This window comes from Alexandromys fortis, unplaced genomic scaffold (assembly GCF_014885135.2).
Source record: "Alexandromys fortis isolate MF-2015 unplaced genomic scaffold, M_Fortis_MF-2015_v1.1 scaffold_54, whole genome shotgun sequence".
Lineage (NCBI taxonomy): Eukaryota > Metazoa > Chordata > Mammalia > Rodentia > Cricetidae > Alexandromys > Alexandromys fortis.
In genome coordinates this window covers 5,065,759-5,080,385 of record NW_026067958.1, presented here as the reverse complement: position 1 = coordinate 5,080,385, position 14,627 = coordinate 5,065,759, and the positions used below count along the sequence as shown (strand labels likewise).

General features: G+C 43.6%; 1 protein-coding gene across 1 annotated transcript in view; it reads right to left on the bottom strand.

Annotated features, from left to right (window-relative positions):
- Nucleotides 1-6,992, bottom strand: part of Gpr158 (G protein-coupled receptor 158) — a 337,214-nt gene extending 330,222 nt beyond the window's left edge. The window contains exon 1 of the mRNA XM_050152617.1: nt 6,091-6,992. Coding sequence (XP_050008574.1) covers nt 6,091-6,992 — 902 coding nt within the window. The remainder of the gene's footprint in view (nt 1-6,090) is intronic.
- Between the last annotated feature and the right edge of the window lie 7,635 nt (nt 6,993-14,627).

Here is a 14,627-nt window from a genome sequence, read left to right as displayed (position 1 = left end):
CGGGATAAGGCAAAGATAAAAGCCCCAAAAAAATGCTGTACAGACAACATAGGGGAAGACTGTGGGACCTTGGGTATGACAATAACACAAGCATCTAGGACTAACCAGGATAGGAACAACTGAAGAACCGCCATAAATGGGATACCCATGCATGCTTAAGTATTGCCGGGCGTAAATGAATGAATGAAAAATGAATATATATTCATAGGAGTGCAGTACCCATAGAAGTCAGAGGAGGGCATTGTATCTCCTGGAGCTGGATTACTGGCATTTGTGCTGAGAACCAGACTTAGTTCCTCTGAAAGAGCAGTATATGCTTTAATGCTGAGCCATCTCTCTAGGCCCTAGAGATGATAGGGCTCATCATTTTAAACAGAATTATGATGAAGACATATGGCGTTCTGGTCTGCATACAATGCTGAGAAAGACATGTATTTCATGTTGCGTACATGCATAGTTTTCTACCAATGATGATAGAACTTTATCTTTTGAGAGAACTTGGAATGTGTTTTCTCCTTTCACAGTATCACAGTTCATCAAAGGTAAGACACCATTGATTCTTAGATGCAGTGTTTTTCACTGTGAACAAACAAAGGAAAATGAATAACAATTGATAATGATTATTTGGGTTTGAGAAACATTAAAAACTGAGAATGGAACATCTTAGAAATGATAGAATACGTAGTTCTTTATTGACACGTCTTCTCCCAAATAAGAGTCATGTGTCAGGTTACTGGATGTAAGTCTTTTCTTAATGATGCAACAGCCACATGAAATATAAATGGTGAGAAAGAGAAGGTTAAACTTATGAAACTATAGTTTCTCTTAAGTTATAGGTACTCTGTGTTTTGATGATTGGAAAAACATTACAAATACACTATCTTGCTTTAGTTATATTTTTAAGTGGAGGCAAATTATAACAGGCATTACAATGAGTAAGAACTAACTGGCTTAGTTTATGTTGAATGGAATTTTCATTTAATAATGGTGTATGTTGAGGGGGTATGGAGAGAGAGAGAGAGAGAGAGAGAGAGAGAGAGAGAGAGAGAGAGAGAGAGAGACTGCCCCTCTTGAACAAAAGAAGGTAGTTAAATTTTCTAATATTGGAGATAAATTCTATAACAGCCAGCATGTATTTTCCATAAACTCTACTGTAGTAAACTAGAGAAACCCTGTGATTGCTCTGAGGCACTGCAATGGTCTAAGGTATAAATAAGCAATTCTGTCACCATCCCTGTGTAGCCTTGGTGTTTTAGGAAGTGAAGTAAGAAGGGCTGCTAAACACTTCAAGCCAAATCATTAATCTTCTTCTAACTCAAAAATATATTTTATATAACATCTATCCACCTAAATGCTTCTGTAGAGCAAGGGTTTTCCTATAGGAATAGACTCTAGTTAAATGAACAAGTGACCTGTCAAAGTAAAAATTGCACATAGAGAAGAATTGTTACTAAAAGCTAAGAGGCAGATAAGGCTAAAAGACCAACAAAACAAGCTCCGATGCTGTATGTGCCATTGCCACACTGAGCAAAAGCTGAATAACTATGGGCTTCAAACTCTCTGAAGCATAGCCCAGCACCAGTAAACTTCCTATTAGTGCATGACAACCCTCAAGCTGCCAACGGTTTCAGCAATCCAAGGTGCTGTATTCAGCTTGACTATTCCTTTATACACCAAACTATAACTGAAGAGAGAAAAGAAAAGAGGCCCTGATGCTGCTGACCAACTAAGCACAAAATCGCATCAACAGCATACTCTTGGCATGCTGGGACATTAAAATATAATCATGAAATGCAGTGTGTGTCCCATTCAATCACACTGAAAACTGAAAAGGAGAGCCTTTAAACCTAGGCACTATCTAGCCCACAGAGCCTTTCTGAAGTTAAAAATAACACTTGGCTCATGCAGGAGTTAAGGCTGTAAAATCAGTGTCTGAAGGGGTCTAGCTCCCTCTCTAGAGCACAGGCAATTATAAGACCATTCACTCTTGCAATTTATTTAGCAACATGTCCCACTTCTGCATTCAAACACATTTTCTAGAAGATGGCAAAATTCTCGGGGACCACAAGAAATACTTCTCCAAATAGTTCACAGACAGCCACAGTGGTAGATTGAAACTAGAGCTCGGTGAAGAGGAGGTACAGAACCCCAAAGTGTGAAAACATTGCTAATCTTCAATGAGTCTATGTGAGATGGCTGGAGGCTTTTGCTCTGGTACAACTTGATACTGGGTTTCAGTATATTTCAGAGTTCCTTCAAGACCAGGAAACTCAAATCACACTTGGTCTCATCTTGAAGTGGAATTTTCTTTTACATTAATTTATACTCATAACATTGTACACATTAATTGGATTTTTTATGTGAATTATATGAACAAATGACCATTATATAGAAATATCCCTTCTCCAAGTACTGAATTTGTTGATATTATCAAACTTTCAGAGCTACTTGTCCATTGTTTGGGTAAGCCACTTGGGAACTACTATCACAGATATATAGAGGTACATGAAGATCATCATGCCCATTTTACATTTTTATTATTGCCTAAACAAGTTCCCAGACAGACGATGTAGCCCAACTAGACAAACGTGGGAAGTAAAGTGGCTAATTTTAGTGTAGGACTCTTCTCATTACACAGAACAATTTTTTGCATGACTAGCCAACACGAATAAATGTATATCACTTATTTGGGGCAAATATATTAACTCCAGCAAATACTTTCTTTTAAATAAACAATAAAAATGTGAAATCAACAATGGAGGATGAAGAGGTTGAAAGCATTGTATGCTAACTCAGAGACTGAACAAGCATCATGGATGGGTGGCAGAAATTAGATGTGAGCTCCTTGAAGAGAAGCTCACAGCTTGGATAGGCTACTCAAGGTTATGACATTGTAATACTGAATTGTAAGTTTTAAGAAGCAAATGCAGTGGTTCAGATATAACAACCAACCAATAGTAAGTGCTCAAAAAATAATGTACCCATCAATTCTGGAGTACCACCAAAGAGCTGTGTCACTTCTGAGAAATTTCTTTAGTTCTTTGGGTCTGAGTTTCCACAACTGAAAAATAGTATAAAATCAAATTAGTTCTGAGTTTCTTTCATTTCATCAAGAAAGGGGGATTTCCCAGGACAGCGGTGTACCTCAGTTGTAGAGCACTTCACTTAGTCCATGAAAGCCCTGGCTTTAACATTCAGTATAAACCAACTACAAAAAAAATGTAAATCTCAAAGGAACTCACTTGCATTTATTATGCAAAAATGATAAAGTGTCTTGGACCAGTCCTGGGTATTGAACTAGCCATCACCAGAAAGATGTTTATGCATTTAGCAAAAGAGGTCCCCATTCTAGTCCAGTCTCAATGCATGGAGCTGCAGAAGCATGCCGTAGATATATCTAATGTGTACTTCTAAACTGTGAAAGGAAGCTTATGGCCCAGTTCTATTGTTGCTACAAACTATATGTATGACTTTTGGATAAGTCCCTTCTCTTGTCTCGTTCTGTGCCCTTGGGAAACAACAGGTAGACCCACTTGATCCCTTGAATAGTTCTTCTAGTCTCTTCAGAGACCATCTTTTTGTGCCTTCAACACAGGTTTAAAATGTAGAGTAGTAAAGCTATGGAGTAGATGTCACTCACTGGAACAGATTCTACTCTTTGTGGATGTCCTGAGCCAGACCAACTTCTGTAGGCAGCCAGGCACACAAGGACTGGCTCTGTACCTTAGATGAAGAACATACTGGTGACTATGAAAGAACTTACAGAAACAAACTTTTACTGGGCATAGTCAAGGAATGTGTACTTCTCACAAACTTGGACCCTTTTGCATCTTCAGCCTTTCCCCTTGGCTGGCTGAAAGACTGAGTACATTGAGACAATATATTTTTCTTGATCATAAGAGAAAAGAGTCTAAGGGCTGGTGGTGGAATCAGTAGTAGAACCCTTGTCTAGTATATGTTGTGTCCCAGGTTACCTCCCCAACATGTGGGGGGTTTGAATAAAAAAGACAGAGAGAAAGAGAGAGAGAGAGAGAGAGAGAGAGAGAGAGAGAGAGCTAGACAAAGGGAGACAGAGGGGGAAAGAAGAAGAAGAGAAAGGGGGAAGAGAGAGAACAGTTCTAAAACAAGAAGGTCTTCCTCCTGGTCCCATGTCTGATCCTGGGAAATATTCTCATTCATATGCATTAGCTGCTGGTTCACTAAGTCATCCCCATGAAGCAGGGCTTCACATACTGGGTAAAAGCAAAAGTGGGCTTTCATCTTGGCTCCTCTATTTAACGTCTGTGTCATCATCCACGAAATGTAGCCCCTCTAGTTTAGATTCCTTTGCTGAAAAGTAGAGAAAACAGTAATGCACAATTCTGAAGACTCCTGGGAAAAGTCAAGACAGTTCTAGCAAGCAGTTAACTCAGAACCTAATACCGAAGGAAAGGGAAGAGAGAGGGAATGGAGGAAGGGGAGAGGAGAGGGGGAGAAAGAAGAAAAAGGAAAGGGAGGCTGATCCTTAGGCTCTTTGGAAAGGATCATTTAACAGTCCCGGTTTCGTGGCTATAGGCAGCATCCGCTGAACTCTCTTCTGGGAAAATGCCATGGCAAGGATTCAACACTGGTCTGAACCCTTATGAAGAGGATCCTGAAAGCATCAGGAGGAAATGAGATTATCCTGAAAGTGGGAAAGTTGCTGCAGTTTAAGATAAGATCTTTTAAAAAGCCATAAACACACATAGTGGAATCATGTAGAATCAAAGAAGCAAGGGGGGGGGGGTTCTTCACTGACGCCCTTTCAAGTGTTGCTGGTGTAGAGGCTACAGAATTTTAAGGCTGTGTAATTCCCTACAGGCAACCCTTTTCAATTCTCTCTCTTGGTAGATAAGGACCTGAGGCCCAAAGAGGTTAAACAATACATTTAAGGCACTTCTATAGTAAAAGGTAATGCCAAGACAAGCTTCTGAAGGTCACTGATTGCCCTGCCTTGCTTGTCCTGTTGTGTTTTGCCATGTCAGCATCCTGTCCCTGAAGTACTAAAGCAAAAGTACATAAAATCATACACATATATACACACACACATACACAATCACACAAACGTTTTCTTGATTTTTACAAGTCCCCCATTAAAATTAAATGAAAAATAAATAAAAGCAACTCCAATCCCCCTTCCCTTCTTTCTAGTTTCCCATCGGAAGCCCTGTGAGATCCCATTCACTTGCAATTCTCTCCAAGACCATCTCTGGAGTTTCTCCTCTTTCCTTTTTGTTCCTTCTTTGCATCCGTTCCTAAAAGGCTGTTTCTAGAAGTTCCTCGCCATGAGGTTGAGGGACAACAGAGCTAATTTGCAAATGCTAGTTTTCCTCCAATGCCATAGGGCGAGATGCTGAAGTTTCTTCCCAGTCTTCTGTTTGGGTAGAACTGACTGATTCATCCCTCCCCAACATTAGTGTAGAACCTTCAGATGTGCCTAACAGAACGGGAGGAGGAAGATACAGGGGAAGGAAAGCCGATGACTAGGAGAGGGAGGGAAGCCAATCGGAGCACTCTGACCAAATTGCCAAGTCTGGATCCTGGAGACGGCTCTACTGCCAGAGTGACTCAGTGCTGAGTGGCCAGAACTGCCCAGGGGATGCACAGGTTTAATTACACGCTCTGGTAGCTGACTAACAGCAGGCTCGCGCTCCAGACTACACTCATAGGAAGTGGGCAGAGGCTACCCTGAAGTGGCAGATGCAAGGAATTCTCACTCCCTGCGTCTTGCCTAATTTGTTCTTCCTCTCATCTGATTTTCTCCACTTTGCCTGATAGGCGCATCCAAGCTTCCCCAAAGTTCGGGGATACCACCCTTGTGGTCTGGGAGGATTAAGGTCAAGTGTTACCTTTCCCGTACACCAGGGAAAAACCTTCCCAAGAGTACCCGAAGCAGACAGACCCGGGCATTTCCCACCCCTCTGCACATGAGCCCGCCTCGGCATCCTTTAGCCTGAGGCTCTGTTCCAAGGCTGGAGACCTAAGTATCACAGAAAGACAAGTGTGCTTTCCCAGAGTGCCCACTTGCAAAACCAAAGGAAAACTGCTTCTGCCCTTTTCCCCTCTCCCTACCTGAATTCCGGGACCAGGTTAGGCTGAAGCCCATAGAAGGCAGCGGAGAGAGTGACCAGCCACCCCGGCTTGTAACTCCCGTTCTCGCACTCCAGATAAGGTGGAGACCACTTGACGTGGCTCCTGTCTCCTCCGAGTCCATCCCTACGCCGCCAGCTATGACCCAGGCCCCGTGGCCCCTGATTGGAGCCGCGGCGGTGCAAGTGGGGCCTCCACTTTCGCCGAAGCCCGTGGAACCACTCGGTTTCCAGAGTGGCATTGGCCAAGTGGTGAGCGGAGGAGGACAGGTCCTGGAGCAGGATGCGACTCTCCTCGCGGGTGGCCTGGAGGAAGACCTGCGGGGCGGGCGTGGACAGCGACTCGGTGCTGAAGGTGATGGCTGCCCGGGAGATGCTGGGCTCACCCTCCAGGAGACTCCGCACCAGAGCCTGGTACCACTGTAAGTCATCCTGTACGGTCTGCTCCCGAGACTTATTGCTCTGCAGCATCATGTTGAGGAAGTTGGTGGCGTGTGTCAGAGTGTCCAGCGCCCCGTGCAAGGAGGGATGGGAGCTAGCTAGGGTCGTCGACTTCCCCGGCAGGCCAGCCAACTCGTAGCGCCCGGAGCAGTTGGCTCGCTTCAGCTGGTGGAAGTCCCCGGTGTAGAGGTAAGAGGCCACGTCCATGGGCACCTCCTCGGCTAGTTTCTGTGCCAAGATGGTGCCGTCGGTGGAGTGGCTCCAGGGAGTAGAGGGGTCCAGGGCAGAGGCTCGTGCCAGCTGTTGGCCATGCTGCTTTTCCCTCAGGGTCTTCTCTCGAGGGGAATCCGGCCATCCCGGGGGGTCAAGGCTGGCGCCAACCGCTTTCAATCCCAGATGAGCGAGCAGGAGGCAGAAGAGTAAAGAGTAAGCCATGACTCCCATCTGTCTAGCACAGAAGAGAGGAGGTAACCGGAGGAGTCACTTTGTAAATGTTGGTCTCCAAATTATCACCAGTAAGACTTTTACTGGGGGAGGGGTTGTCTTCCTTCTTCTCCAGGTGGCGCTCAGTGCAGATGGACTTTAAAATAAGAATGATTAGAAATTGGCCCAGCTCGCTCAGCTGCCGTAACAGACCAAATCACCTGTGGCAATGCTGGCTGCGCCCGCTCCACAATGGGTCGGGTCGGGATTACGCACCTCGCAGCCTTGAGCCAAACAGGTTACATCCCCGGCAGCTATAGTTAGCCCGCTTACGTCTTTCTGTTCAGCTGCTTCCACCGCCGCTCTCATTGAGGTGTGTTCAAGAGCTGCTGCTGATGCTGATGCTGATGCTGCCACTGCCGCCGCCGAAGACGTTGTTCCATCATCTCACCCTTGGCAGGTCGTTCCCGCCTCCCGGCTCTGGCCCCTCCTGGACCCCTTCTCCGGGGGATGCAAGCGCGCACACAGACCGGCGCCGCGAGCGCAGCGGCGAGTCCTAAGGAGCCAGGGTTTTCTTTGAAGACGTTCGTGTCTCTGGAGTCCAGACAGCCAGGCAGCTGGTTAAGTGGAGCCTTTAGGTTTGGCCACAAACCACACCGCTGCCTCTCCCTGCTCTCAGTTGAAACCAGTTTAAAGAGACAGCTTGGCCGCAACCAAACCCTTGTAGGGCGGCTTCAAGTCGTCTTGTGCCCTGTTTGGTCGGTGCCTCTGTCAATCAGCTGACTGCCATTTGTTGGCTGGGGCGGGAGCTGTCCAGTGCTGAACCCGAGGCGCACTGAGGAGGCGGAGGAGGAGGCGGCGGCGCGGGTGCTTTCACCCACTCGTGTTCCCTGATGACTCGGAAACCTGCAGGGGTGGCAAGAAGTGGGCGGAAAGGAGGGGAGAAGCGGCGCTTTTGGTGGCTGAGAGCGAAGGAAACTTGGACGTACTGAGAAGGAGGAGGCTGTTGGCATCTTGCTTGCTTAGTTAAATCAGCCCTTTCTTTTGCCTGGAAAAGAGGGAGAAGGGAGTAGTTTTCATTTCTGACTGAAACTGGGGGTTGGGGGGAACGTAGGATGGAAACGTGTCCTTCTCAGCATCTGTTCATTTTTTAGGTAAATGATCAAATTCCCTTCCTTGTTGTCGGTTAAGGAAATGATTAAACCTGGCTTGCTGAGGACGGTCTTAGCTGTGAGAGAGTAATGGAGACATCTACTGGCTGAGCTTCAAGGAAAAATAAATGTCATAGTAAAGGAACCTCTTCCTCCGGACCAGAATGGAAGGGAACCTGTGAAAATAAAGATGTGTAGAGAAGGAGCATGACCGAAAAGTGCATGTTGTAGACTGTGAGAGAGTGAAGGCTAGAAAGAGTCAATCTGTGTTGTGTGGATACAAAGTCACTGTCCATGAGTTACTAGAACTGATGAATAAAATCTCAGACTTCAGAGAAGGGTTGAATAGGTGTGTCAGCTCCTCAAACAATTGACAGGGCTGCTAAGTCACCCGACTGTATTACTTGAAGACTCCCTTGGCATTTGAGATGTGTCTTACACTCTGATAATGGGTGAATAGTACAGAGACCTATTTTACTGTACACATCTGCAGTTTCAAATTCCTTGAGCCACATGGAAAAAGTTCCAGGTTCATTTTAGCCCCCAATTCACAAAACGTCACTCATGGCATTCCAAGAAAGTACTGCTTAGATTTACTGTGCTGTGTCATTCTGCTCTAATGAGAAAATACCTCAGTCTGTTCTGTGTTTCTGTCACAATAGACTGATGTGTAAAGAAAAAGTGTTCATTTAGCTCTTAGTTTTTCACACTGGGTAGTCCATGATTTGGGGGACTGGTAATGAATGGCCTTCTGGATACATGAGAACATGGAAGACAGTATGATGCTCAGGAGCAGATTGGAGAGAGAAGTCATTTGGCCCAATCAAGGGAAGGACCAAACTGGCTTTTTATGGCAACCTTGTTCCCCAAAACCCTACCCTTTCTCAGTGTGCATCATTAATCCATTAGAGAGAGGGAGGTCCCACCTCTTAATGTTTCCACTGCAGACAAAGCTTCCAATGAAGTGCACCATCCACATCACGTAATAGCAAGAGCTAAGTGCTAGGATGTGAGAGTCAAAGCACCAAAACTCTCCACCAAAATCATGGTGGTACTGTGAACATCCAAGCTGGCACACAGGAAGCTCTCAATATATACTTAGTAATTAATGAACGAACAAGAACGTGGTGAATCCAATTATTCCTTTCTTTCTCATGAGGAAAGTTCTGTTCAGTGATCTAGGGATGAAGGCTTTTGAAACAGGACTTAGCAGCCAGCTTTCTCAACTGTTGTATGTGATTTCCAAGTGAATTTTTACAGCTATGAAAAGAATAGTTATTCCAACTGTATTTGTTTATACATAGCTTCTGTGTTCATATCTGTCCTAGTTAGCAGTGCTATTGCTATGATGAAACACCGTGACCAAAAGCAAGTTGGGGATGAAAGAATTTATTTGACTTACACTTCCACATCATTGTCCTTCATCAAAAGTAGCCAGGACAGGAACTCAAAAAGAGCAAGAACAGCCAGGCAGTAGTGGCGCATGCCTTTAATCCCAGCAGGGGCAGGCGGATCTCTGTGAGTTCAAGGCCAGCCTGGTCTCCAAGAGCTAGTTCCAGGACAGGCACAAATGCTACTGCTACAGAGAGAAACCTTGTCATGAAACAAAAAAAAAAAAAAAAAGTGGGGGAGGGGCAGGAACGTGGAGGCCATGGAGGAGTGATGCTTACTGACTTGTTTTCTGTTGTTTGCTCAGCCTGCTTTCTTATGGAACCTAGGTCTTTCAGCTCAGGGGTGGCCCCACCCACAAGGGTCTGGGCCCTCCCCTATCAGTCACTAATTAAGAATATGCCCCATAGGCATCGTACAGCCCAATCTTATGGAAGTATTTTCTCAACTGAGGCTCCCTCCTTTTAATGACTATCTAGCCTGTGTCAGGTAGACATAAAACTTGCCAGCATAATATCTGATTTTGCTTAAATTTTGCTTTACAACATATGCTCCTATGCTAAGTAGAAGTAATTCTAGTTTAATAGTCTGTTACAGCACATGAAGCAATAATTAGAGATTCACTGTTGAATTTATCTTGTTATACTCTTTTTTTGTATCTATTCAACTAAGGACTAAAGTGTAATTTCCTCATTGAGTATTAGAAAACTGGTAAAAACTTGTCTAAAATTCTTTACATTTTTACTGCATATAACTTAAAAGGAAGCAATTTTTCATTAGTTGCTCCTTTATACAATTAATTCAATGGCCTAGACTAATCAAAAGACCTGGCATTGTTTTTTTATATTTATTTATTAAAGATTTCTGTCTCTTCCCCTCAGCCGCCTCCCCTTTCCCTCCCCCTCCCCCAATCAAGTCCCCCCTCCCTCATCAGTCCAAAGAGCAATCAGGGTTCCCTGCCCTGTGGGAAGTCCAAGGACCACCCACCTCCATCCAGGTCTAGTAAGGTGAGCCTCCAAACTGCCTAAGCTCCCACAAAACCAATAGGTGCAGTAGGATCAAAAACCTATTGCCACTGTTCTTGAGGTCTCAGTAGTCCTCATTGTCCGCTATGTTCAGCAAGACAGGCGATGAAAGGAGACAGAGACAGAGACCCACATTGGAGCACCGGACTGAAATCTCAAGGTCCAAATCAGGAGCACCAGGAGAGAGAGCACGAGCAAGGAACTCAGGACCGCGAGGGATGCACACACACACTGAGACAATGGGGACGTTCTATCGGGAACTCACCAAGGCCACTGGCCTGGGTCTGAAAAAGCCTGGGCTAAAACCGGTCTTCCTGGCATTGTTTTGAAGAAATGTTTTTGGGGCTAAGGAGATGACTTTGCAGTTAGGAGCACTGGGTGCTCTTCAAAAGCTCCAGGCTCGTTTCCGAGCACCAACACGAAGTCCTTGAAGCTAACAAGCACCGGTACTCCAGTTCTAGGGATCTGGCGCCCTCTTCTGATCTCTGCCAGGATCAGTTATGCTCAGGATGCGCACACATACATGCAGACACAAAGCACTTACACTTCGGTATATAAAATAAAATAAATCTTAAAAAATTATATATATATATTAATAATAAGGTTTAGCTATGTGTGGTGGTGTGTGTCTGCAAGAAATCCTAGCATGTGTGGCATCAAGCAGAAGTATCACATTTCAGACCAGTCTGTGCTACAGAGCAAACCTTATCTCAAAAACCCAATGGCTAGGGATGGAGTTGAGAGACTGAGTCCTTGCCTCACATGCCCAAGACTCTAGATTTGATACCAACATTTCAAAAAACATAACTTAAGAGAAAATGTAAAATTATTGCCAACAGTATATATGATTTGGCCCATGTGTCAAAATTATTATTTTTATTATTTTAATAAGTAAACAATATAAAATTACCAACAATCTCTCTAACGACTTCTAATATCATATGTATCCTATATTCATAGAATCTGGCATTTTGCACTAGCCTTATTAAGTTGCCTATCACTAGAAACCACCATGAAGCACAGATCTAGGAAACGGTACATTATGGTTCAGAACACTGTAGAAAAACCTAGGTCCCAGCAAGAGAAGATCATTCAGATTCACATACTCTGGAATTGGTCCATTCGATAGATCTGGTCAAGGTGACTGAACAGAAAAACAGTCCTGTGTTTTATTATCCATTGGCAAAGTAAAAAAATCCCCCCCCCAAAACATTCATTAGGAACCAAGATTAAAAAAAAAAAAAAAAAAAAAACACTCTCAGAAGGCAAAACCTCAACCAGATCACATAAAAGGTACAAAATGAGTTGAGTTCAGTAAATGTTTAGTTAACTTCTACTAACTACCAAGCCTGGAACTGAATTAAAACGGGTGCAACATTTACTTTCCAGCGGTCATGCTCAAGTGGGTGCAAGCGAGCAAAGAAACAAGGCAATTACATACGGTGATGAGGACCACGAAGAAATACACACTGTGCAGTGATAAAAACCAGAAGGTATGGAGTCAGGTAGCTTCTTGTATGAAGAGATAAGCAGAAATAAGGAGCAAGGGGAGGTGACAATTGAGCTGACCCATGAAAAATAAGGAGGGATTTACAGTAGTAAAATAACTAAGTATCAGAGGAGAAACACCTTGTCCCACTAGAAAGCAGGGTATGAAGGCACTATGACTACAAACTCTCCTTAACAAGGCTGAGGGATAGAGGACAAGACCCTGCAATTGGCTAAAGTTCATGTGTCCTACGGAAACCCTCAATAATAGAGACAAAAGGAAAATCACTTTATAGGAAAATTAAGACAGTAAATGAGTGTGTCTCCCTCCCCAGTTACATGCATATAATTTGTAGGTGGAGATTTGTAGGTAAATATCCCTGTACATTCCTCAAAATTAAGAATAAGTTGTCTAAATGCACATTAATATTGCATGGGAGTTTGACTGTTATTGAACCATGGATACCAAACTTAGAGATGCAGTGTGAAAAGTTATTTTCATCACAACCTGAAAAGCCAATCAAATTGAGAACGAGTTTTCATTCATGAGACAGCAATATGTAACTGAGTTATAAGTTATTCATTGTCAGTTCATGATTCATCACTTGTTTTAAGAAAGACCTAAAGGTTAAGAGCCCTTACTGCTCTTCCAGAGGACCAGAGTTTGGTTCTCAGAACCTATATCAGGAAGCTTACAACTACCTTTAAGTACAGCTCCAGAAGATCCAATGATGTTTGCTTCTGACATTCATGAGCTCCTCACACATGTGGCATCCACACTTGCATGCACACACACATACACACATAGAGAAAGAGAGAGCAAGAAGTGGGGGAAGGATTAAAAATACTAAAACAGAAGTCTTTAAAAGGTAGTACAAACTTGGCACATCTTTTGGTGAAAGGAATTGAAGGAAGTTAAAACAGAGTGACATCAGGCTTTACAGGAGCAGTAGAGGTGGGTGTGTTTTTTCACGTTTGAATAACTGTACTAAGTCATTCTTAAAGGAAAGAATTAGGAAGCCAGATATAATGAAAGGACTTTAAATTGACAGTTGGGAGACCCAGTTCTGACTGGCTTTTCCTTTATCTAATCATGTGACTCACAATTTCCTCAGTTTGGGAGCTTTGCCTCATCTCTAAAGTGGAGCGATGTAGCAGAAACATTTCTACAGCTGAGCAGTTGCAGCTGAACGACAAATAATGTGGCTGGATATGTTTCCAGGAATTCATTGTTCTTAATAATCCATGATTTACAAGGCAGATACTATTTTTAAATAAGTAATGCTGAGTCTTAGTAAATAAAGTAGCATGACCCCAATAAAAATTTCAGATAAAACTGTAGAGACACAGCAGTCTCTCAATATAACACAAACTGAGAGACGGACTGCCTCAGCCCATCTTGCTGAGAGTCCCTATTTCCTTAAACACTTCCTATACTTGGGTCTCATTTGCTCATTTGCAAAACGATGATTACAGTCTTTGGGATCTAAGACTAGTGGTTTTGAAATTTCTGCATGAAAAAGTGTCACTAGAGAGTTCTTATCTTGTGGGTCTGGGCAAGACTTGAGGGCCTGCATTTTAATAATGTAAGTAGTTCTAATGCAAATGCTTCATTGAGTGCTGATACTGCCTCGAGCCATGGAAAATCATTGTAAAATACAGGAAGAAAGATCTGGGAAACCTAACGCCTGGTGATGAACTGAGAAGAAAATGAAACCAGCATAGAATATCATTATTATCATCATTACAGTCATTGTGGGGTGTTTACAGAGTGGCCAAGCCTTGTCCTAAGGATTTTACATAATTTAGCCCATTTAATCTTCATTACAACAATATGAATTCGGTGCTGTTGCATTTTACAAGCAGGAAACAATAACAACTGGAAAATGAATTGCCCTAAGTAATATAGCCATCTGGCTCCAAATGTCAGGCTTTTAATCACTAGACCAGTTGTTCTCAATTGTTAGTAAGCAGTGGGCTCACCTGAAATGCCTTTAAAAGCACAGACTAGTGATCTCACTCCCCAGATGTCTGTTTTGATGGGCTGGGATGGAGCCTGAGAACCAGCACTCGGAGCACTTTCCTAAGTTGTTCTGGTACTGCTGGTCCAGGGGACCATTTTGGAAATCACTGTCGTGTACCACACCTGTCACCATTATAGCCTTTATGTTCTGTGCTTCTTTGCTCACCACTCTGCAAAATGCTTGATGTAAAGGTCTTAGAGGAGGAAGATTCTGTTTTGGCTCATGGTTTCAGAAGGGTCAGTCCATCACAAGGGGGATGGCAAAGCAGAACAGAGCAGTCCGCTTCATGGCAATCAGGAAGCAGAGAGAGGTGCATGCAGAAGAGAGCCACACCAAGATGTCGGCCCGTGATATCGTTACTTTCTTTACTGGGACTCACCTCCAGCCTTTTATACGTCTCAAAAATAATAGGATACTATGAAGGACTTACAACATCCAATAGACCACTCTCCTATTGATCTATTGCCCCCTGGAAGCACCCTCAGGGAAGTCCAGAAATGTACTTATGAGATCGCTTAGGCATTTTTTTAATGTGCTCAGGTTGACAGGAAAGAATATTAGGTGTGCTAGTCTTCCGTG